General features: G+C 37.0%; 1 protein-coding gene across 13 annotated transcripts in view; it reads right to left on the bottom strand.

The window, feature by feature from the left end:
- CEP152 (centrosomal protein 152) overlaps positions 1–25,507 on the bottom strand; it is a 105,508-nt gene that overhangs the window by 2,942 nt on the left and 77,059 nt on the right. For 8 of the 13 annotated variants that reach the window (XM_047863522.1, XM_047863521.1, XM_047863529.1 and 5 more), the window contains 6 exons: positions 24,843–25,010; positions 21,369–21,465; positions 20,162–20,265; positions 17,587–17,743; positions 17,234–17,337; positions 9,536–10,886 (listed from right to left, as the gene is read on the bottom strand). In XM_047863522.1, coding sequence (XP_047719478.1) covers positions 9,850–10,886; positions 17,234–17,337; positions 17,587–17,743; positions 20,162–20,265; positions 21,369–21,465; positions 24,843–25,010 — 1,667 coding nt within the window. In that variant the 3' untranslated portion in view covers positions 9,536–9,849. Of the gene's footprint in view, positions 1–2,104; positions 2,214–7,255; positions 7,295–9,535; positions 10,887–17,233; positions 17,338–17,586; positions 17,744–20,161; positions 20,266–21,368; positions 21,466–24,842; positions 25,011–25,507 lie in introns of those variants that run through there. The other 5 variants (XM_047863527.1, XM_047863530.1, XR_007153126.1 and 2 more) reach the window with 4 other exon arrangements.

Here is a 25,507-nt window from a genome sequence, read left to right as displayed (position 1 = left end):
TTTTCAGTCATTGATGGCATTGTAAATTAATACATGGGGAGTATTCAACGTCTGCCAACATACAGCAGCGATGGAAAAAAATCAAAAGACAAGATATTAAAAACCAATGTATCTCTGAGGACTTGAAAAGTAAGGTTTCACCTGTTCTGGATCCAAAAGTAGTACAGGTGGCCAGGAGTTCTCCAGAGTACCAAGGATTACAAGTGTCCTACCTAAAGTGGAGAAAGGTAAAGCTAACTATTTAAACTAGTAACCCGGGGAGAGCTCCCTTAGCCCAGGGTGACTGAAAACATCAATCACTGCTGAGGCCACCACTTATATACAAACTATGTACCTAGAGAGCCTGGAGCATACAGACATAGCCTTGTGGCCAAGTTGCCTGCTGGCTCAGTAACTGCATTGAGGATACCCCTAATGGACCAGAAACCACCTATGTAACACCTGCTCCCGAACTGGGGAAACACGGGGCCAGGCAGAGGCAACCACAAAAATCTAGACAGGGTGGATGGAGAGAACTCAGAAGGAAGAAAAAAAATGTCATCTTCAGTGTTATACCACAAGCTAGAATTACATACACATGGGGAAATGAATTCCATGAAAGGTAATAAAAGTTAACAATTTGGATAGAACCTCACTCCCAAGTGGCATCAATAACTACCCTAGAAGTAACCTTAAGTATTTTTAAGTCCTAAAAATAGAAATAGAATCTATTTTTTAAAAATTACTAAACAAGAGGCGCCTGGGTGGTTCAGTTCGTTAAGCCTCCGGCTCTTGGTTTCGGCCCAGGTCATGATTCCCAGCATCATGGGATTGAGCGCCGCGTCAGGCTCTGTGCTGAGCATAGAGCCTGCTTGGGATTCTCAATCTCTCTCCCTTGTCCTCGCCCCTCCCTTGCTCACACATGTACTCTCTCTAAAAAGATTTCTAAACAAAATAAGCAGAAATTACACAAAAAGTATAGGTACATACACCAGAAATTCTGGGCGTGAAATTAAAAACTCCATAAATGGAATACACAAAGAGTTAGCAAACCGGAAGACCACCCTGAGGAATTCCATGAGAGACACAGATAAAAATATACAAAAGAACAACTAAGAGACACAGAGAATGAGGTTATGTTTAATGAGAGTTCCTGAAGCAGAGAATATATGAAATGGTGAAGCTATATTCAATTTCTTCAATTCTTCACCCAAATGTTACCATGTCAGTGTGATCTACCCCCACTATTCCATTTAAACTCGTGACCACCTCTCTATCACTCCTCCTTTCCCTTACCTGACCTGAGTTTTCTCCATAGCATTTACCAGCCTCTAACATACTCCATAAATTATGTATATTAACTGTCTCTCCCGACTACAATATGAGAGCTGTGAGGATAAAACTCATCTGTTTTGGTAAGTGCTATATTCCTTTAAAACATTAAAGAAGCAATTGTTACACATTGTAAAAATGTAGTGAATGAAAATTAACGGCTGAATATTTTTCATAATGGAAGAAAATCAGCGAGCCCTTGGTTTGAAGGTGAACAACAAAAACCTAAAAAAAAATGTTATCACATTATTATGACAATTGGAGCGGTTTGAATTTAAATAGTGTTTATGTTTATCAATATACAATTTCTTAAATATGAAAACTGTATTTATGTAGCAAAATGTCTTTGTTCTTAGGAGATGCATTCTTGAGTATTTGATGATGAATTGTCATGGTGCCTGCAACTAACTTTCATAGTTAAGAGAAAAAACATAAATTACACATATGCATGTGTGTATATTTACAAATAAATATAGAGCAAATGTAGAAACTTAACGATTGGTAAATATAAATGAAGAATATACAGGTGCTTATTTTCTATGGATTATAAAGTTTTTCAAGATAACAAATTTTTAAGATAACATTAAGGAAAAATTAGTACATAGAAAAGAACTTAGCAGAATAGATAAAAATAAGAGAACTTCTGGGAGAGTAAGATACCAACAGTTCCTCTCCTCCCCACAAAGCAACTATAACACTAGAAAAAAGATAGTCAAAAACCACCTTTTCAGGGCTCTGGAAATAAACAAAAGGGAAATAACAACTTGAAAAGGAGACTCTGAGGCATTCTTACCTGGGGCTATTTCCATTTTCCTCTCCAGCTTGATAAGGTAGGTAATGCTAACAGGACAGGGATGGCAGTGAAAACAAACAGTTCCTCTTCCAGGGTGGGCTCACCTGATCTGGAGTGGAAGGCAAGAAGTGCATACCCAGTGGTATTGTTAGTAAAAACAGGAAAGTTAGAGGGACCAAAAAAAAAAAAAAAAAAAAAAGGTGCATAGTTCAGCTTGCCTGAGATTATGGTCCCATGTGAGACTTGAATCCAGCAGACTAACGAAAAAATTAGCAAGAAGACTGCAAATGAGGGGCTAAATATGCTCTCTGCACATCTGTGCCTGAGCAGGAGGCTGCATGCATATATAAGGAAGATTTAAAGGGCCTAAGCTCTCCACATATCCCTGGGCTGACAGAGAGGGTGAACACATGTCACAAGACCTGGGAAGGCTCAGGGGGGAGTAAAAGTGGGGGAAGACCAAAAAAAACTTGCCTGAACTTGGAATGCATACCTCATACACCTACAGATACATCAGGAGAGGACAGATCTACTGACTTAAGGCTTTTGACTACAATCTCTGACTAACCATTGGATGACCACTCAACTATAGATATGTAGGGGCATCCTCTAAAAGAGCCAGGCTCAAAAACTAAAACTACAAACTAAAATAACTGAGCAGAGAAATCAGCAGACACATGGCAGGAGAGAGATTTTTCAGATTAAGTCCAGGCAAATTACAAAGCAAACAAATAAACAATAACAACAAAAGCAGCAACAACCGTCAGGGGAACTAATGTCAAATCTGGAGTTGCTATACTATGTTACATAATATCTCCAGTTTTCAACAAATGTGTGAAGCATATAAAAAAAAAAAATAAAGTGTGACCCATATTCAAGAAAAAAACCATCAAGAGAAACTATGTTTGTGTTCAGATGTTGAATTTAATGAGTAAAGACTATAACTCACAGAAGAACATACACTGCATGATTCTACACAGATGAGATATCTCAAACAGTCAAACTCATAGAAACAGAGAGAATGGTCATTGACAGAAGGAAGAAATGGGGAGTTGTTGTTCAACGGGTATACAATTTTAGTTATGCAAGATGATTAAGTACTAGACATCTGCTGTAGAACCTTGTGCCTATAGTTAACAATACTGTATTGTGCACTTAAAAAACTGTTCATAGATCTCATGTTAAATGTCCATACCACAATAAGAAAAAAGGACTACAAAGCAACTATTATAAATCTGTTTAAAAACTTAAAGGGAACAATGATTAAAGACTTAAAAGGATATATGACAGGGGCACCTGGGAGGTTCAGTCGGTTAAGCGTCCGACTTTGGCTCAGGTCATGATCTCGCGGTTTTGTAAGTTCGAGCCCCGTATGGGGCTCTGTGCTGACAACTCAGAGCCTGGAGCCTGCTTCGGATTCTGTGTCTCCCTCTCTCTCTGCCCCTTCCCCACTTGTGCTCTCTCTATCAAAAATAAGTAAAATGTTAAAAAAAATTTTAAAGGAAATAAATATGACAGTAAATCAACAGAGAATCTCAAAAAAAAAAAAAAAAAAAACAACCCAGCTCTTATTAAAAAGAATCTATGAGAATTCTAGAGTCAAAAACAGTAACTGAAAATTCCTAGACAGGAATTTTTTATCCAATTTAAAACACAAGATAATAACAATTGAAGAAATATGTACAGAGCCTCCAAGACCTGTGGCACAGCACCAAGGGTATCAATATACCTAAGAACCCCAGAAAGGGGCAGAGAAAATAATAAAAAGAACAATGATTAAAAAAAAACCCTAATTTGATAAAAATATTAATATACAAATCCCTGAATCTCAACAGACCCCAAGTAGTTTCAACAGAACAAATGCACACCTAGACATACAGTGCTCAAACCATTGACAGCCAAAGAGAAAATTTTAAAAGCAGCAGGAGAAAAACAACTCATCACAAACAGGAAAACAATGGTGGCCCTAAGGCAGGGAAAAGAACTATTTAAAGTGTGGGGTGGACGTGAGGAGTGCTGGTGGCAACCAAAAATTCTAAATCCATCAAACTCTATCCTTCAAAAATTAATTTGAAGTATTTTCCAAAATAAAGACTGGCTGAGAGAATTTGTTGTTGGCATACTTATGTGAAACACTAAAAAAAAGTCCTTTAGATGAAAGGAGATGACGACAGACTTGGTAACCTGAATCTGTGGGAAAAAATGAACAGCAACAGAAACAATAAATATTATTAAACATACATACATTCTTTTATATGTGTGTGTATACATATAAATATATATATATATATATATATATAGCCTCTTTTCTTGAGTTCTTTAGAAGACATTGTATAAAGCAATAATTATAATTATATTGTGTGTGGATATAAATATATGTATATGTGTGTGTGTATATATATATATATATATATGAAATAAAATATGAATGTAATATATATGACAATTAATAGCACAAAAGAAGGGTAAGGAAATACAACTATGCTGGAACAAAGTACCAGAAGTTAGTCAATATTAATCTGAAGTAGTCTGTAATAAGTTAAGATGCCTATTGTAATACCTACAACAGCCACTTAGAAAAGAACTTAAAAAATAGTAAAACTTAAGAGTAATTAAAGTGGTGCGTGCCCTAATAAACATGTTTAATACAAAATAAGGAGTACAGGAGTAATCCAATAATAAAAAAGACAGAAGATATAGAGAAAAGCAAATAGCAAAATGGCACATGTAAAGCCAACCATAATTTTATTAAATTTTATGGACTGAAATACTCCAATCCAAAAGCAAAGCTTATCTGACTATATGTGGGGGGGGGGGGGGGGGGGAAGCAAGATCTAACAACATGCAGACTACCAAAGATCCACTTCAAATTGAAAGACACAAATAGGTTAAAAGGAATAGGACAGAAAAATATACGCCACATAAGCAATTATAAGAGAACTGAAAAGGCTGTATTAATACCAGACAAAATGGAATTTAAGACAAGAAATATCATTAGAGACAAAGAGAGACATTTTATAATAATAAAAGGTCAATACACCAGAAAGACAAACCAAATATAAAGGTATATATGGTTAAAAACAGCCCCAAAATACATGAAGTAAAAACTGACAGAATTGAAAAGAAAAAACAGACAATTTAACAATTATAGTTAGAAATTACAAATGTTCTACTCTCAGTAACTAACAGAACAAGCAAGCAGAAAATCAGCAAGGCTATAGCAGACTTGAGTAACACTGTCACCAACTTGACTTGACATTTTTTAACACTCCACCAAATGAGAGAATATGTATTCTTTTCAGATGAATGTGAAAGAAAGGTTCTCTAGCAAAGACCATATGCTAGCCCATAAAAGAAGTCTCAAAAAATTTGAAAGGACTCAAATCATTCAGAGTTTATTCTCCAACAAATAAATTAAAAATGAACAAATAAATTCAGAAAATACCCAATGTGTGGAAACAAAGTGGCACATTCCTAAATAACCCATAGTTTCAAAAAAGAAGTAAGAAATTAGAAAATATTTTGACTAAATGAAAACAAAAACACAACATATCAAAATTTATGAGGTACAGCTTAAGCAGTGCTTAGAGGGAAATTCAGAAGTTGAAATATCTATATTAGAAAAGTAAGGTTTCACATCAATAATCTAAGTTTCCACTTTAACAGTAGACAAAGAATGAATTAAATCTACAGCAAGCAGTAGGAAGGAAACAAAGATCAGAGGGGAAAGAAATCAATGGAATAGGAAACAGAAAAACAATAAGAAAATCAAAGAAACCAAAAGTTTTTTGGGAAAAATAATCAACAAAATTGGTAAACCTATAGCTAAGCAAAGAAAAAAAGAAAGGTGACATAGAACACCAAAACAGTGATGAAAGAGGTGACATCGATAACAACCCAAATTAAAAGGAGTATAGAAGAACCAATTTTACACAATTTTTTTTTTTTAGAAAACCAGGGGAAAAATAACTTTCCCACTCATTCACTGAGACCACTATTACCCTTTGACCAAAGCAAGACAAAAATATCACAAGAAAACTAGAGACAAATATCCCATGTGAGATTTCACATGAAAATCCTTAAGTCACTATTAGCAAATAAAATCCAGAAACATAAAAAACAGATTAAGCACCACGAAGAAGTAGGACATCTATGAGGCTCCAATGCCCTCTATATTCTGACATCATCCTTCAGATTAATGTAAATTAACAGTCGTAGCTTGGCTGTGTAGTCCCTTCATTTGCATACTAATCAATACAAACCTTCATTGGTGGTTGTGTGTAGAGGGTATAAAATAACCTAATCCTACTGAAATTAGGGACGTCAAAAAGTTTAAGGATACCATGAAAGAAGCAGAAACCAAGTAGATTTCCAATTCCAACCTTGATGTTGAGAATGGAGATGTGTGACAATGATTTAAAACCAAGATGAGGGGCGCCTGGGTGGCTCAGTCGGTTAAGCGTCCGACTTCGGCTCAGGTCATGATCTCGCGGTCGGTGAGTTCAAGCCCGGCGTTGGGCTCTGTGCTGACAGCTCAGAGCCTGGAGCCTGTTTCAGATTCTGTGCCTCCCTCTCTCTGACCCTCCCCTGTTCATGCTCTCTGTCTCAAAAATAAATAAACGTTAAAAAAATTTTTTTAAAACCAAGATGAAAAGGTGGGTAAGCAGTGAGCTAGATTTTCAGTTCAATTATATCCAGAGTTTAAAACTATCAATCACCAAACAAATCTACATGAAACATGGTTTAGGGGTTTTCCCAGAATGAGAAAGGAGACACCCCAACTGTTGGAAAAATGGCACTGGGTCTCCAGGAACACAAGTGAGACTTTGAATAGATGGTGTGTTCCTTCCTCCAGCTCATGTTAACACAAGCTCTGAAACCCGGGACTAATTTGGAGGCTTATCTATATCTGGTCAGCAATTCAGGTGATAGTGCTTTCCAACCCTGTGGAAGGTTCACTTCTAGGCTCTTGCTTTTAGAGATGGTTATAAGCAGGAAGATGATAAACTTTGCCATCCATCCATCCAACCACTACCCAACTTAGTCTGGTTAAAAAAAAAATGCACGCAATCAACCCACAAACACAGTCCAGAATACAGTTCAGGGTAAGAGATATGAAGGAAAGCTATAATAAATGTTTTCAAGACGTACTTGCATTCACTGAAAACTTGCATATCCATCTCTAGGAATCTGAAAAAAAAATTCATATAGAAACAAAAGTATTTAGGTGGTCATTCATTTCTGCATAGTTTAGTATTACAAGCTTAATTATAACCATTTACACATTCAATGCAATCCCTATCGAAATAACACCAGAATTCTTCACAGAACTAGAACAAACAACCCTAAAATTTGTGTAGAACCAGAAAAAAACCCAAATAGCCAAAGTAATGTTGAAAAAGAAAACCAAAGCTGGAGCCATCACAATTCAGGACTTTAAGCTGTATTGCAAAGCTTTAATCAAGACAGTATGGTCCTGGCACAAAAACAGAAACATAGATCAATAGAACAGAAAAAAGAAACCAGGAATGGACACACAAATGTATAGCCAACTAATCTTTGACAAAGCAGCAAAGAATATCCAATGGAAAAAAAGACAGTCTCTTCAGCAAATGGTGCTGGGAAAACTGGACAGCGACATGCAGAAGAATGAAACTGGACCACTTTTTTACACCATATACAAAAATAAATTCAAAAAGGATAAAGACCTAAATGTGAGACAGGAAACCTTCAAAATCCTAGAGGAGAAAACAGGCAGCAACCTCTTTGACCTCAGCTGCTACAACTTCCTACTAGACATCTCTCTGGAGGCAAGGGAAATAAAAACAAAAATGAACTATTGGGACCTCATTAAGATAAAAAGCTTCCACACAGTGAAGGAAACAATCAACAAAACTAAAAGGCAACTGACAGAAAGGGAGAAGTTATTTGCAAATTACACATTGGATAAAGGGTTAGTATCCAAAACCTATAAGTAACTTATCAAAATCAACACCCAAAAAACAAATAATCCTGTGAAGAAATAGGCAAAAGACATGAATAGACACTTTTCCAAAGAAGACATCCAGATGGCTAACAGACACATGAAAAGATGCTCAACGTCACTCATCATCAGAAAAATACAAATCAAAACCACGAGATACCACCTTATACCTCGGAATGGCTAAAATTAACAACTCAGGCAAAAATAGATGCTGGTGAGGATGCAGAGAAAGGGGAACCCTTTTGCAGTGTTGGTGGGAATGCAAACTGGTGCAGCCACTCTGGAAAACAGTAGGGAGGTTCTTCAAAAAATTAATAATAGAATTACCCTATGACCCAGCAATTGCACTACTAGGTATTTTTCCAAAGGATACAAAAATGCTGATTCAAAGGCACACATGCACCCCACTGATTATAGCAGCACTATCAACAAGAGACAAATTACGGAAACAGCCCAAATGTCCATCGACTGACAAATGGATAAAGAAGATGTAGTGTGTACATACATATACACACACACACAATGGGATACTATTCAACGATCAATAAGAATGAAATCTTGCCATTTGCAACATGGATGGAACAAGAGTGTATTATACTAAGTGAAATAAGTCAGTCAGAGCAAAGACAAATATATGATTTCACTCATATGTAGAATTTAAGAAACACGACAGATAAACACAGGGAAAAGGAGGGAAAAATAAGATAAAAACAGAGAGGGAGGCAAACCATAAGAGAGTCTTAAATACAGAGAACAAACTGAGGGTTGTTGGGGGGGGTGGATGGGGGGACGGGCTAAATGGGTGATGGTCATTGAGAAGGGCGCTTGCTGGGATGAGCACTGGGTGTTGTATGTAAATGATGAATCACTGGGTTCTACTCCTGAAACCAATACCACACTGTACATTAACTAACTTGAATTTAAATAAATTAAAAAAAATTACAACTTTCTGCCCACAGCATTAATAAGTTAGCCAATTCTGTACTATAAATGAACATAAAAATCTAAAACTTTGAAATTTTTTGCTAGAAGACGATGTTTATTTTGGTTTTTAAAATGTAATATTTCAGATGAAAGAAAGGTTGTAAAACCATAAAAGACAAAGACAGTCTCTGGCTGTCACAGGAGATTTGAAGTAATGCAAATGTCAGCTAAAAAAAATTCAGATTAATATTTTAAATAATGAAATCAGGACACAATTATATTTTGTGGCAATTCTTGAAATACTTCTTTTCCACTAACTGCAAGCAAGGATCAAAATTTGGAGTAGCTATTTCCACTCAAAAGCATGTTGAGTAGATCTACAGCTCCATTAAATGTGGCTCATTACAAACATTAAATTTGGTTGGCCATACATACAAATCATCCAGGTTCATATCTTATTCTGGGTGAATTTCAAACATGCCAATATAACATTTCTATAATTACAAAAGAATCCGTGACAATTCTATAGACCATATGCAAGTTTATTTAAATAATGTAACATTGCACAGAAAGCTAAGTTGTAAGTATAAAAATAGATGGTTTGGCAACCACATATAAAGCACCACACAGAAGCAGATTACACATACATCATCAGGCCTTTGGAAGATTGAGGCACCATTAATATCTCAAGTAATTTTATAAGAATACTTTGCTCATATGATAGATGTTATTAAAACATCTCAAAATAGATAGAGCCCACAATTTTTCCAGTACGACGTCTTCCCTTCCAGTTTTCTTGTCAATATATCAATGATTCTTCTTAAATACTGTACAACAGTTAGTCCAAATTGACAAAGGGGCTATCAAAACCACTATCTTGTTGGCTAGACAGAGGAGCAATCAATTTTCTCAAAGGCTGCCGACACACTGATGAAGGTGCTGTACTGCTCAGTTTTTGGAAATCTGACTTTACTAGATCAGCCTTATGATGAGGGGTGTGTCTCAGAGTCATATTGATCTCTGGCTGGGAACACAGGGTTTCTTCTGACAGGTCTGAAGTGTGACCACTCTGACGTTTCACTGGTTGACAAATCATACCATTTTTCTCTGTATCTGAAAGACAACCGGCTGCTGACGAGTGTTGGAAATTAACAGATTCAGCTGGTATATCCAGAGTTTCTTGTGGTCTACCATGTAAAAATGACACTTCATGACTGTCGCAGGGCAAAGTGGCACTGTTGGAACGCCAGCCCACGGAGTCATCAAAGTCCCCTCCATCCTTTACTGGGGTTTCCCAAACACCCAAACGTTGACTTTTCTCAGATGCAGCATTTTCACTTTCCATTAGTGGATTGCACTTGTATACTTTTAAACCGAGTCTTTCATTAGGACCTCGAAAAGTTGTATGTGTGGATCCAGATTCGGAAAGACTAGGGGTATACCTAGGTGATGATTTACTTCCGAAGGATCCAAGAAAGGGGTATGCAGCTGAATGCTGAAGTGATTCAGAGCCAGTATCACTGCGGTCTTTCTTCTTGTGCAAAACAAAGCCTTTTTCACCTTCATATGGAACAAACTCAGGAGAAACATCATTTGGCAAAATGTCTAGATGTTTGTAAGTGTTTCCCCCAAACTGAGAGTCTGATTGTGACTCTTTGGAACCCATGTGCTTTACATCGCCATGCTCTGCATCCGCTAACCGCCGTCGTAGGTTACAAGCAGCCCTTCTCTTAGGAACTTGGTCACATGTACTCCTGGGAATACTTTGTATACTGTTTGATTTGCTTTCAGTATGATGCCCTGTATTCTGATTCACATCATTTCCTTTTGATTTTTCAACTCCCGTCATCATCTCCGAAGTCAGAGGTACTACTACTACATACGAGGGAACAAAATTAGGCGAAAACAAAATTAGGATAAAGTTAACATTGAAAGGGGAGGAAAAAATTATGTTTTCATGTATTTCCAAAGAATGTATGTATTTTCATCAAAGAAAATACATCAATGCTGGACATTTAAAAATATTGTTTTACAAATCCGCATTGAATAAAGTTAGGTAGTTGTTATTGAAATCTGACATTATTGTTATGCATCTGATCTATTATTTCCTGCAACAGATATTCTAGCATTTCAGGGGCCAACTGCAAGTTTCCAATTCTGTTCTGATGAAGAAATTTTGCTAGAAGAAACCCCAACACTCAACAACTACATAAGCATACCACCCTCCTGCCCCCCCAACGTCCCCCAACCCCCCTTTCCCCCAGCACACACACACTAGCCAAGACACTAAATCTGACCAGAGGCAAAGCAGCCACATAGCATAAAATCAGAGGCATATCTCAGAAAAGTGTACCTTGGTCCCTACAGCATGGAAAGGGTTTGCTTCCACTGGGGACATTCACACAATTGCCCCAAATCATTAATACCCAAGGTTCACATCACCATTCTCAAATTTACACAAACAATCTTTGTGTTTTGAAGAATGACTACCAATATCAGACTTGTGAATTTTTGAACAATCTCTGCTTCAAGCTTTCCAGAAGTTCAAAAACCCCATTTCCCCACAGATAGGTTCAAAATCTCCCAGTGTGACTGGAAATTTATCAATTTTTTCACCCATTTCCATCAGCTTTTGCTTTATATATTCTAAAGCTATCTTATCATGAGCAGAAAGAACCCATTTGTAGGTTCTTGGGAGTCTTCTTTACCATTTTCAACTGTCACTTTAATCCCTCTCAATGTGAACTATAATGTCCTTAATATTGTATTTAACTCTATAATTTATCTACTACCAACATATCACTGCTTGGCGAATTAGTCTCCATTCCTCCATTTTGAATTTTTGATGTTGTTCTCATAGAGAGAACATACGTCTGGATTTTTAAAAAATGAAAATTATGGTCTTTTAATAAGTGAGTTTAAACTATTCACCTTTAGGGTGATTACTGATGTTTTACGCTACAGTAAGTTTCTATTTACCAAAGCTTTCTAGTTGTATTTTGCCTCTTTTGTGATTTTGTTAGATTGAAAACCTTTTATTCTGAGTTTTTCCCCTACTACCTTGAAAGGTATATATTCTATTTCTCTATTGGTTAGCCTTAAATTTTAATACACATACTTAAACTTGTATTTTTCTAGCAATGGCTGGCGTTAACAGTAACTATATCTTTTCCTTAAAAATAGTAAACTTCTTAGCATATTATACAATATGCTCTTACATCCTTTTGAGAATACTATCTCACATTCTCTCAGACGCTTTAGTTTGTTCTGTTAATTCTGTCTCCAAAGACATAAGTTCTGTTGGGTTTTTTGCCTTGTCTTCTTTTGAGTTAGGTGTCTTATTATGGTGCTGGCTTTCTATAGATATTTGGTGATTCTTTGTTGAATGCTTATCTTTAAAAAAAATTTTTTTTAACGTTTATTTATTTTTGAGAGAGAGAGAGAGAGAGAGAGCGCGAGCGAGCATGCACAGGGGAGGGGCAGAGAGAGAGACACACACACAGAATCTGAAGCAGGCTCCAGGCTCTGAGCTGGGCTCAGCACAGAGCCCAATGCAGGGCTCGAACCCGCAAACTGTGAGATCATGACCTGAGCCAAAGTCAGGTGCTCAACCCCTGAATGCTTGCTTATCTTTTAGATGTTCTGAGTATGGCATCTGCTTGTTTAAAATAGTTGAGAGTGTAGTAGAAGGAAGAAGCTGCAGGGTAGAAAAACCTAATAGCTTGGTACTTGGGGCATGTGGACTGTAAGTTCCTCCTTAGTATAACTAGCCATCTAGAGCCTTGCCCTGTTCTGAGACTCTGTTTCTGCTGCCCTTACTCTAGCCCAATACTGGGGTTGGAAAAGGGAAAGGAGAAGGATGATAAAGAGGGTGACCTCACCTGGTTACTGTTACTCTAGAACACCAACTCATTACCTCACTGGGATCCCTGAGGCATACTACTTCTCCTGCAACATACTGCCTTCGTATGTGACACAGTTTTGCTATTGGTCCTGCCTGTAGCTCTCCTCTTCTGGCAGTTTTGAATTGAGGTTTCCATCTTCAGGCTTATACGGATTTCTTTCTTTCAGGGATTTCTCAGAGCTTCTGGTCCATCGATTATTTAACTTTTTATTTTTTAATTATTTATGTATTTTTAAAAATGGAAGCACAGTTGCCATGCGATGTTATGTTAGTCTCAGGCATATAGCATAGTGATTCAACACTTCTATGAACATGCACTGCTCACTGCGGTGTGATTACAATCTATCACCATACAAAGTTATTATAATAGTCTCGACTATATTCCTTATCCTGTACTTTATATCCCTGTGACTTGCTTATTTTATAACTGGAAGCTTGTACCTCTTAATCTCCTACACCAGTTTCACCCATCCCCCACCTCTTCCCCTCCGGCAAACATCAGTTTGTTCTCTGTATTTGTGAGACTGTTACTGTTTGTGTACGTGTTTGTTTTGCTTTTTAGAATCCACATATAAGTGAAATCATGTATTACTTGTCTTCCTGTCTGACTTATTTCACTTACAATACTCTTTAGATCCATTCATGTTGTCACAAATGGGAAGATTTCATTTTTTTATGGCTAACATTTCTATGTATGTTTGTGTGTGCGTATCAAGTCTTCTCTGTCCATTCATCTAGATGGACACTTAAGTTGCTTCCATATCTTGGCTATTATAAATAATACTGCAATAAACATAGGGGTGCATATATCTTTTCAAATTGGTGTTTTTGTATTTTGGGGGGTAAAAACCCAGTTGTGCAATTACTAGATTGTAAGGTAGTTCTATTTTTAATTTTTTGAAGAACCTCTATACTGTTTTGCACAGTGGCTGCACCAATTTGCATTACCACCAACAGTGCAAGAGGGTTCCTTTTTCTCTACATCCTCACCAACGCTTGTTGTTTCTTGTGGTTTTGGTTTCAGTCGTTCTGACAGGTATAAGGTGATATCTCATTGTAGTTTTTTTTAAAAATGTTTATTTATTTAGTTTAAGATGGTGGGGGGGGGGGGGAGCTTGAGTTAGGGAGGGGCAGAGAGAGACAGAGAGAGAATCCCAAGCAGGCTCCATGCTGCCAGAGGACAGCCCAACATGGGGCTCAATGTCATGAACCATGAGATCATGACTGGAGCCAAAACCGACTGAGCCACCAAAGCAACCCATCATTGTAGTCTTGATTTGTGTTTCCCTGATGATGAGTGATGTCGAGCATCTTTTCATGTGTCCCTTGACCATCTGTACATCTTCTTTGGAGAAATGTCTGTTCATGTCTTCTGCCTATTTTTTAATTGGATTATTTGCAGTGTGGGTGTTGAGTTGTACAAGTTCTTTATATTTATTTTGGATATCTCCTTACCAGATGTATCATTTACAAATATCCTCTACCATTCAGGAGGTTGCCTTTTTGTTTTGTTTCCTTTGCTGTGCAGAAACTTATTTGTTTCAATGTAGTCCCAATAACTTATCTTTGCTTTTGTTTTACTTGGCTGAGAAGACATCCAGAAAAAAAGTTGCTAGGGCCAATCTCCATGAGGTTATTGTTTATGTTTTCCTTTGGGAGTTTTATGGTTTGAGTTCTTACTTTTATTTAGGTCTTTAATACGTTTTATTTTTGTATTAAGAAAATGTTTAAGAAAGTGATACGGTTTCATTCTTTTGCATGTAGCTATGCAGTTTTCCCATCATTAAGGAGACTGTCTTGGGGCATCTGGTTGGCTCAGTCAGTTAAGCATCTAACTCTGGATTTCAGCTCAGGTCACGATCTCATAGTTCGTGAGATCAAGCCTCATGTAGGATACTGTGCCGACAGCGTGGAGCTTGCTTGGGATTCTCTCTCCCTCTCTCTTTGCCCTTTTCCCACCCTCTCTCTCTCTTTCAAAATAAACATTTACAGAAAAAAGAGAGATAGTCTTTTCCTCATTGCATATTCTTGCCTCCTCTGTCATAGATCAACTGACCATATAACCATGACTTTATTTCTGTACTCTCTGTCCTCTTCCATTGATCTATGTATCTGTTTCTGTGCCTGTACACACTGTTTGATTACTAAAACTTTGTGGTATAGCTTGAAGTCTGGAACTGTGATACATCCAGCTTTGCTCTTCTTTCTCAAGATTGCTCAACCCTGCTATTCAGGGTCTTTAGTAGTTCCATACAAATTTGAGGATTATTTGTCCTAATTCTGGGAAAAATACTTTGACACTTTGTTTGGGATTGCACTGAATCGCTAGACTGCTTTGAGTAGTATGGACATTTTAACAATATTAATTTTTCCAATCCATGAGCATGATATATCCTCCCATTCCTTTATGTTATTTCCAATTTCTTTCATCCATGTCTTAAAGTCTCCAGAGTATAGGTCTTTTACCTCCTTCATTAAATTCATTCCTAGGTATTTCATTCTATTTGATGCAATTATATTTGTATCATTATATTTTCATTCTATTTGATGCAATTTATTCCTAGGTATTTCATTCTATTTGATGCAATGGGATTATTTTCTTAATTTCTCTTTCTGATACTTTATTAGTCTATACAGACACAGCAGATTTCTGTAATTTTATATCCTGCAACATTACTGAATTCATTTATTAATTCTGGTTGTTTTTTGGTGGTGTCTTTAGGGTCTTCTATGTATTGTATCATGTCATCTGCAAAAAGTGACAGTTTTGCTTCTTCCCTACCAATTTGGATGCTTTTTGTTTCTTTTTCTTGTCTGACTGCTGTGGCTAGGACTTCCAGTACTATGTTGAATAAAGTGGTGAGAGTAAACATCTTTGTCTTGTTACCGATCTTAGGGAAAAATCTTTCACTTTTTCCCCACTGAGTATGATGTCAGCTGTGGGTTTGTCATGTTGGTCTATATTATGTTGAGGTGTAATCCGTCTTAACCCACTTTGTTGAGAATTTTTATCATAAACAGATGCTGAATTTTATCAAATATTTTTTCTGCATCTATTGAGATGATCATATGGTTTGTCATCTTCATTTTGTAAATGTGGTGTATCATGTAGATTGATTTGTGGATAATGAACCATCCTTGCATGCCCAGAGTAAATCCCACTTGATCATGGTGAATGACCTTTTTCATGTGCTGTTGAGATTAGTTTGCTAATACTTTGTCAAGGATTTTTACATCTATATTCATCAGAGATACTGGCCCGTAGTTTTCTATTTTTTATAGTATCTTTTTCTGGGTTGGTATCAAGGTAATGCTGGCCTTATAGAAATGAATTTGGAAGTTTTCCTTCCTCTTATATTTTTCGGAATAGTTTGAGGACAGGGATTAATCCTTCTTTAAATGTTTGGTAGCATTCACTTGTGAATCGATCTAGTTGTGGACTTGTGTTTGTTGGAAGTTTTATACTTACTCATTCAATTTTGTTACTAGTAATTGGTCTATTCAGATTTTCTATTTCTTCCTAATTCAGTCTTAGAAGATTGTATGTTTCTAGAAATTTATCCCTTGGTTCTAAGTTGTCCAATTTGCTGGCATATAATTTTTCATAGTAGTCTTTTATATTCCTCCGTATTTCTGTGGTGTCAGTTGCTACTTCTCTTTCATTTCTAGTTTTGAGTCCTATCTTTTTTCTTGATGAGTCTGGCTAAAGGTTTATCAATTTTACGTTTTTAACAGACCAGCTCTTGGTTTTGTTGATCTCTCTTACTTTTTTTTTTAGTCTCTCATTTATTTCTGTTCTGATCTTTATCATTTTCTCCCTTCTACTAACTTTTTAAAAATAGTTTCTAGGGGCGCCTGGGTGGCGCAGTCGGTTAAGCGTCCGACTTCAGCCAGGTCACGATCTCACGGTCCGTGAGTTCGAGCCCCGCGTCGGGCTCTGGGCTGATGGCTCGGAGCCTGGAGCCTGTTTCCGATTCTGTGTCTCCCTCTCTCTCTGCCCCTCCCCCGTTCATGCTCTGTCTCTCTCTGTCCCAAAAATAAATAAACGTTGAAAAAAAAAATTAAAAAAAAAAAAAAAAGTTTCTAGCATTTCTAGGAATGGACGTAACAATAGAAAGATGATGGATATGTTCAGTCTGTCTACTTGAGCTGGAAATTCTATACTCTTTTTTGAAAGTTTCCAGTTTAAGTAAAACACAGCTACAACTTTATAAATTAACTCGCTCCTTACATTCCTTACTCTTTTTCATACTAAAAATATTAAACATCTAAGAGGCAAGGGAGAAAAAAACCCTTCAAGTGACTCATTTTGACATACCTGACTGTGTAGTTTTGCTCTGGGATTTATTAGAAATAGGAGTTTCCAGCAATTTTGCCATTGTAGCAAGTTTGCTAGCAGCATTCATAATCTTTTTCTCAGCCCTGTGGGGAATTCCAGAATATTAAATTAATAATAGTTTAAAGGAAAAAATGAGTTTCCTTAGCCCCAGGATTTCTGTTTTCCTATTAGTTCTGCCAATATTTAGGGTAGTACAGACATAAGCCTCTCTTAACCCCTAATGGCTGATCATGTAGAAATAGTTAATTTGGTGGTTAAGGAAAATGTTTAGAAAATGACAACATGATGTCTTGGTAGGCTCAGGACACGCTATTTGTTTAGACTGAACTTACCCTTCCTGTTTTCCATTATCCTGCAAAATCTGTTGGAGGCAAGTCAAGTAATACTTGCGCATCTTTCGGGCAGTTTCTTGACGTTCTCGCAATACCTCTGCTTTTACCATTTCCGCAGCTCTTTCTTTACTCTCTTGAATATAACGAAGCATATCACCTAGAGGGGAGGTAGGGTAGGGAGTTGGTGTGAGACAGGAATCCCCACAAAAATGCAAGTTTACTATCAGTTTTTCACAAATAGGGGAGGCAAACTTCAGATCAGTTTTCTGGGAGATGAAGTGACTAGAGGTATAAACATTATACTTTTCCACAATCATTAAAATGGAATGTTTCAGATCACTATTTTGGGAGACTCAGAGGAGAAATAATCTACAAGTCCTTTTAGAATGAAGATAGCCACATATGGTAAGGAAATAGCATATTCCCTAGGAAAACTTTGTCATATTCTAAAACACTAAGGCAAGAAAATAAATATTAGATACAGAAACTTACACATTTCAATTATGTATAGCGTGTCTGATTAAGAGAGGAAAAATAAATACACAAAAAGGGTGAGGAAGAAAGGAAGGAAGAACCAGACACAGAAGGACAGAAGGAGGCAATATGAACCAGAGAGACTCAGATTCCTATCACTTATGCTCTGAAAAATCCATTTTTCAATATTATTCAATTCTTTAGGCAGCAGTTAAAAGTATCTAAGTAAATATAATGCTACAATCCATGAGAGATATGTATAAAATGCCAGGGAGAAGGATGAGACTTATATTGTCTTCTGGAATTTACATTTAAAAATAATTCACTGCTTGCAAGTTTTCTTTTTAATATTGGATTGAGACTACCATTACTTAAGGTTAACATTTTTTTTTTTTTTTATTAAATCTAGGGCTACATCCTACCTCTAGAATATATCACCATTCCTATTATATTAAAGATTCAATTCATAGAGGAATTTCCCTCAATATCAGTAAGCTCTTCCTGAAGATTAGACACTCTATGCAAAAAATACTAACTGGAAGGCTCTTTCTCATTATTTGAAGTGGGACAAATTAAAATGGAATATATGTCAACACAAAACCTCCAACCAATGTCTAAAATATTAAACAAATACATATACATACAAGTTAGCACATGAGTATGAAAGAAAACGCTTAAAATTTCACTTCCCAACTGATACAATTGTTAATAAAAAGTTGCTTTGTTTGTATTTGTAGTAATATGGCCTCTGTTGGCACTGGCAACAACTGAGAAGCAAATTCTCTTTATTGACACTAAGTGGGCTTTTCCAAACATCCAAACATGATGCTGATGATCTACCAATTACATCTGGAACTTAAGACCTTTCCCATTCATTCTGTTAAAAATTAATGCAATTTGGGGGCATCTGGGTGGCTCAGTCAGTTGAGCATCTGACTTTGGTTCAGGTCATGATCTCACAGTTTGTAGGTTTGAGCCCCGCATCGGGCTCTGTGCTGACAGCTCAGAGCCTGGAGCCTACTTTGGAGTCTGTGTCTCCTGCTCTCTCTGCCCCTCTCCCACTCGTGCTCTGTCTCTCAAAAATGAATAAACATTAAAAAACATTTAAAAAAAACAAACACAATTTTAAGAGGTAAACATAGAGTTCTCCTGTATCAACACTGGTTACTGTTCTGGGACATACATGGAATCTATGCAATATTGTTTGTAATTAAAAACCAGGAGATATTCTACTGAGAAAACATAAACGAGAGAAATGCTCTGCCAGGTATGCTGCATCACCTCTTACTGCAAAGGACTTGATGAACAAATTTATATGTATTATTTAATCCACTATAAAAATAATGACAAACAACAGAACAATGCCTAACTAGTATGGTCTTTATAAAGACAAATATAATATGATCTCACTCATACGTGGAATTTGAGAAACTCAACAGATGAACATCGGGGAAGGGAAGAAAAAATAAGATAAAAACAGAGAGGGAGGCCAAACATTGAGACTCTTAAATACAGAGAACAAACTGAAGGTTGCTGGAGGGGGGAGTAGACGGGGTGGGGGTGGGTTAAATGGGTGATGGGCATTAAGGAAGGCACTTTTTGGGATGAGCACTGGGTGTCAGTTTTAAGAGATGAATCACTGGGTTCTACTCCTGAAGCCAAGACTACACTATATGTTAACTAGCTTGAATATAAATTAAAATAATAATAACACTGGCATTGAACAATATAAAATTTAAAAAAAAAGTTTACAGTAGAAAGTAATACTTGCTAATTTAAAACTCACATGACATTTTGTTTTAGTTATTTAAGTTTTAAGATTATGAAATTTTTAGTTTGACATTAGTGCCCAAAAAAGGAACAGGATAATTAATAATAATTAATGATGTAAAATAACTCTACCCTCATGTCACTTCCAAAAGATATTGGGCAAAATTACCCATTGCCGCATAATTTAGAAAAGGAGTCACTAATCTCTTCTAAAAGCAGGTAAGATCTCAGAACAAAATAATTTGGAAAATTCCCCCAAATTACTAGTACTAGTGAGTAAAAAAATGGTTCAGACAACCTTAAAATCCTGCGACTCCCCTTAGGAACTTACGCTTAATTTTTTTTACAGCTTTAATGTACTGTCCACGAAGTTCCTCTAAGGCCTTCCCACTGCACAGCAGGCAAGCATTTTCAATGGCCCCTTCTGACAATGACCTAAAAATGAACCAAATATTGCAAACAGAGACTTTAAGTAAAAATATCTATATATTCCAATAACATCCAATTGAGATGTGCTAAAAAAATCATATATGAGGTCTTTATTATATAGTTATTTAAAATAAAAGAAAAACGGAAACAAATGTTATGATTACTTAAATAAATCATGATAAATCCACATGATGAAAATATATGCAGCAACTGAAAAGCATATTATGGGAGGATATTTTATGACATATGGAAATGTTTATCTTAGGACATTCGGTTAATAAAAGGTTACAAAACAGCTTCCATAATAATCTCTATTTTTAAAACATGCACACATGTGTACAAGGGGTTTAAATGATATAAAACAAGAGGCTGACAGAGGGTATCTGCTGAGAATAGGGTTTTGGAAGATTTTCTTTTTTTATACTTCTTGCTATATAACAATGACAAGTTTTATATTCTTGGTATGATATTAATATAATTTATATAAAAAATTAAACATACTTAGAAATAAACAATTTCTTTAAAATAGTATAAGTCTGGGGCACCTGGGTGGCTCAGTCAGTTAAGCCTCCGACTTCAGCTCAGGTCATCATCTCACGGTTCATGAGTTCAGGCCACACATCAGGCTCTGTGCTGACAGCTCAGAGCCTGGAGCCTGCTTCGGATTCTGTGCCTCCCTCTCTCTCTCTGCCTCTTCCCCGCTCATTCTCTCTCTCTCTCTCTCTCTCTCTCTTAAAAGTAAATCTTTTTTAAAAAGTAATAATAAAATAAATAAAATGAAATAAAAATGGGACTGTATTATAAATATTGTTCTATAACCTGTTTTTTAAATTTAATAATATACTTTGGATATCTTTTTAAATAAATCATTCTTGGGGCATCTGGGTGGCTCAGTCGGTTAAGCGTCCTCCGACTTCGGCTCAGGTCATGATCTCGCGGTTTGTGAGTTCGAGCCCCGCGTTGGGCTCTGTGCTGACAGCTCAGAGCCTGGAGCCTGCTTCGGATTGTGTGTCTCCCTGCCTCTCTGCCCCTTCCCTGCTCATGCTGTCTCCCAAAAACAAATAAATGTTAAAAAAAAAAAAAGTTTTTTTTTAATGGTAAAAGTCTACCTTGGTGGTGTTCTGCAAAGTGCTCTCAGTTCTTCCAATTTACTCTTCATGTCATTGTTTTCTTCTATTAGTTCTTCAACAACTTTATTATTCTCTTCTAAAAAGGAAAGTTAATAGTGGTCAATTAACCTTTTTTTCTTCAGTCTTCCTTTCCCTTAAGTTCCCAGAGCAAATGTTTGTAGAGAAGATTGTGGGAATTCCAGCTGCTCCCCACATCACTGATTCCCTGATGAATCCTAATGTCACCACTCCCTGTTCTGCCTCCTCAGTGCTTGAAATCTGGATTCCACCCTCATCTTGCCTGGGTCACACACTGCCCTGGAATAGGTTTCCAACCGTTTCAGATGCATCTGTTTTGTTTCCCAGCTACACTGAAGCCCCCTAGAAACATACCAGGTCTTGTAATTTCACAATCCTTATGCTCCTATACATGAGCATTGAACAAGCACTTCTAAACAAAATAAAAAGAAAGTTGAGCTTAAGTAGGTGCCACTTTCACAATTAATGTAAGATTTTCAATTCTTTAAACTTTTAAAAAGAGGATGAGAGGAAACCGATGGAGTCCACATGGAACGGAGAACAAAACATGAATTTCCGAGTGAGAGAGACATGGGTTTAAATCCTACCTCTGCTCCTTACCAGTTAAATGAGCTTAGGCAAATTACTTAAATTTTCTGAACCTGAGTTTTTTTCATATGGAAAACGGAGATAGTATTACCTACTTTGAAGATAATAGAAATAAAATAAGTACATCTTATTTAAAGCCTGGCAATACCAATGTCTAATAGATATGAACACGGCACACCATGTTTCCTGCCATGCTCCTCTCTCAACACACCCTGTCAATTGAGTAATAAAGTGCTCTATTTCTCCTAGCGATTGACATAACTTGTATGTTTTTAAATCACTTCCTCTTACTCTACCACTTTTCAATAAATGCTACCAACACCATGGAAAGTGGAATTTAAGAAACTGAAAAGAAGCAACCATAGTAGCAAAAACATTATCAACGAATAGATTTACATTAAGACACACACTGAAATCAAACTATCAAGTGACTTAAATTTTGACCCCCAACCCCTTTTATCAGTCCATTGTTTTGAGCTAAGTACCAACTTCTTGGATTATTTCTAAGTCTATAAATTATAGAAGATAGCCTCAAAAAGCACTATGTGGAATAACTGGGATCACAACATACGGTGCTAAACATTACTTATGAATAACAATCTTATCCAGCTGCCTTTGTCATTTTACTAGGTAAAACAAATATTCTTAACTTTCATCAAATTTCACAAGAGCTCCTTAACTCTCCTGGCTTCTACCAAAGACCTAAGCCATCACCATAGGAATTACAGTTGTTAAAATTTTTATCTCAAAATTCTTAAAATCCATTCTTGCCTTAAAGGTAATTATTATCTATCTCTAACAGACTTGGTAAGCAGTAGGCGGAAGCGAAGCGGATGGCTTCTCTTAGTCAACAGTATTCACAGAGCGTGCTATGTTGCCAGGTACTGTGCTAAGTGCTGGGTCAGGACTTGATCCTTGTCACCATCAAGGCTACCCTCCAAAGGACAATACAGACAAAAATTAATTACAAGGATGATGTGATAAATGTTAGAAAAATCATAGATGCTGTGGGTAATGTCTAACAGAAAAAAGCTAACTAGTTAAGTCTGGGGTGGTGAGGAAAGCCTCCCTGAGGAAACAGTGTACTGGGGAGAGAGGAGTAGGAGTTAGCCCGGCAATGTGATCAGGATGGAAAGACAGATGTTTTGGTAAAGGGAGATGAAAACAGATGAGAGAGAAGAGAGATAATGAGAGAATAAGGAGGCTGGGGCAAGATGAGACTAAGGGGCTGGCAGATGTTGAATCATAAAAGGCTTCTTAAACAATGTTAAATAAAATGTTTGTACTTCCTACTGAGGACCAGATGAGCCATGGAAGGACTTCAAACAAAAGAGCTGCATGATTCAATCTATTTTTTTAAAAGGTCACTCTTGGGGCCCCTGGGTGGCTCAGTAGGTTAAGTGTCCAACTTCAGCTCAGGTCATGACCTCACAGTTCGTGGGTTCAAGCTCCGCATCGGGCTCTGTGCTGACAGCTCGGAGCCTGGAGCCTGCTTCGGATTCTGTGTTCTCCTCTCTCTCTCTGCCCCTCCTCTGCTCACGCTCTGTCTCTCGCTCTCTCAAAAATAAATAAACTTTAAAAAAAAAAAAAAAAGGATACTATTGCTGTCTAATGGGGAATGGATTAGAGGAAGCAGAGCCAGAAAGTGACTGCCATCCAGGTGAACAATAGAGTTGAAATGTAGAAATAAAGTGAACCTATCCACCTGGTCTTTTCTGGATGACACAATTATTTGGGACCCTTGCATTCAATCCTTCATTCATGTAAACATTTATTATCATCTGACATGTAATGGGCATCCTGACTACAAAGATGAAGATACAACATATTCCTTATCCTCAGGGAACATACAGGTTGGAAAAGGGTATCAGGCAAGTAACCAAAACAATTAAATACTGAATGGAAATAGATGAGCTAAGTGCTATGGGGCCACACAGAAGTGGCCCACCTCACCCAGACTAGAAAAAATCAAGAAGGGCTCTGCAGATAAGGCATCCTCCCTGTTGAATCCTAGAGGATGAGGAAGAGTTAGGCCAAAATGAGAGTGAAAGGGTAAAGTGTAGGAAAGAATGACAACATTGTCCAGCCGTAAAATTCCTGACCAGCAGGGCAATCTGAATATTTTGCATGTACAGAGTATAGAGCACAGGAATATAAGTGACTAGCACAAGGTGAGAAGGAGCAACCTCAGAAGCCCAGTAGCCTCCCTTCTTCAGAAGGGCAAGAGAAGATGGCAGACAATTGTGCTTTCGGACAATTTCCCTGACAACACTGTGAAGGATGCCCACATGTCTCTGTGCACGACTTTCCCCTCTGTCTAGAATGACGTCCTCTTTGGCAAACGTCTTCATCTTTCAAGGCTTAATCAGCCTTCCTTAACTCTAATAGGAAGAAGAGTTAATTAACATCCTTTCTCCCAAGTTTACATAAACATACCACCAGGAGCACTCAGTGCTGCAATTACTTATTAATCTGCTTTTAGTTCTCTTCACTTGATGATAAGCTTCTTGAAGGAAGGAAAGAGTCTTATACATCTATATCAGAACTGGAGTTCTGTCTGATGCATTCACTGCTGTGTCCCTAGTACCTAGAACAATGCCTGACACATATTGGGCATTCAGTATCTATTCAGCCCAAAAAGGAAGAAAGGAATGTGACCTTTTAATCAGAGCTCCAATTTTCCTCTTTGTAGTTCAGTAATAACAATTTGGTTAGTGAAAATAAGGTCCAAATTAGTTTACCTTAATCCTCAGAGAATCGGTGCCTACGTTAACTAAAACGTCACATTTGAATATTTCAAGGATCAGTGAGATTTATGCCAGTAGTAGTGCTACTTTGAATGCTAACCTCCAATTTTTTCCACTACAGCTTTGTGCTTCCTTTCTAAATGCTGAAGATGCCTACAGCATTTCTCCAGTTTTCTTTTCAGATCTTGACATTCCTGCTTTGCCTTTTCAAGTTCTTGGGAGCAGTGTCCACAGCATGAATCCTTAATTTCAAGGATCTTTTTCTTATCTGTAAAAATTAAATGATAGCAAACTTTTATATCAATTTGGACTAAGAACTAAAAAAGAAAGGAAGGAAGGAAGGAAGGAAGGAAGGGAGGGAGGAAGGAAACCAGGTGACGGGACTGAAGGTGACAGTGTAACTGAAAAGAACATGATGCTTAAGAGAGAGAGACCTGGGTTTAAATCTTCTTTATTTACTGGCAGTGTACCTCTGAGTATATTATATAACCTGAGACTTAGTTTTTTATTATGTAAAATTAAATCATACCATCTGTTTTAAAAATTGCTATGAAACATAATGCTCAACTTTTAGTATTGAATACCATTTCCCATGACAAGGAACCAAGGATCTTCAAGGATCCAGTAACTCCAGTACTCAGACAAGGTATATACATGACGAATGCCAGAAAGAAATTCCTGAAAAACATAGGCATGTCACAAGAACATAGAAGCCAGTTTGAAAGGGCTCCACTAGCTGAATATGGGACAATTTGAATTTTTTTT

The sequence above is a fragment of the Prionailurus viverrinus genome, chromosome B3 (genome assembly GCF_022837055.1).
Source record: "Prionailurus viverrinus isolate Anna chromosome B3, UM_Priviv_1.0, whole genome shotgun sequence".
Classification (NCBI taxonomy): domain Eukaryota; kingdom Metazoa; phylum Chordata; class Mammalia; order Carnivora; family Felidae; genus Prionailurus; species Prionailurus viverrinus.
The sequence above is the reverse complement of the archived record's forward strand: the minus strand, read 5'-3'. Positions and strand labels throughout refer to the sequence as shown.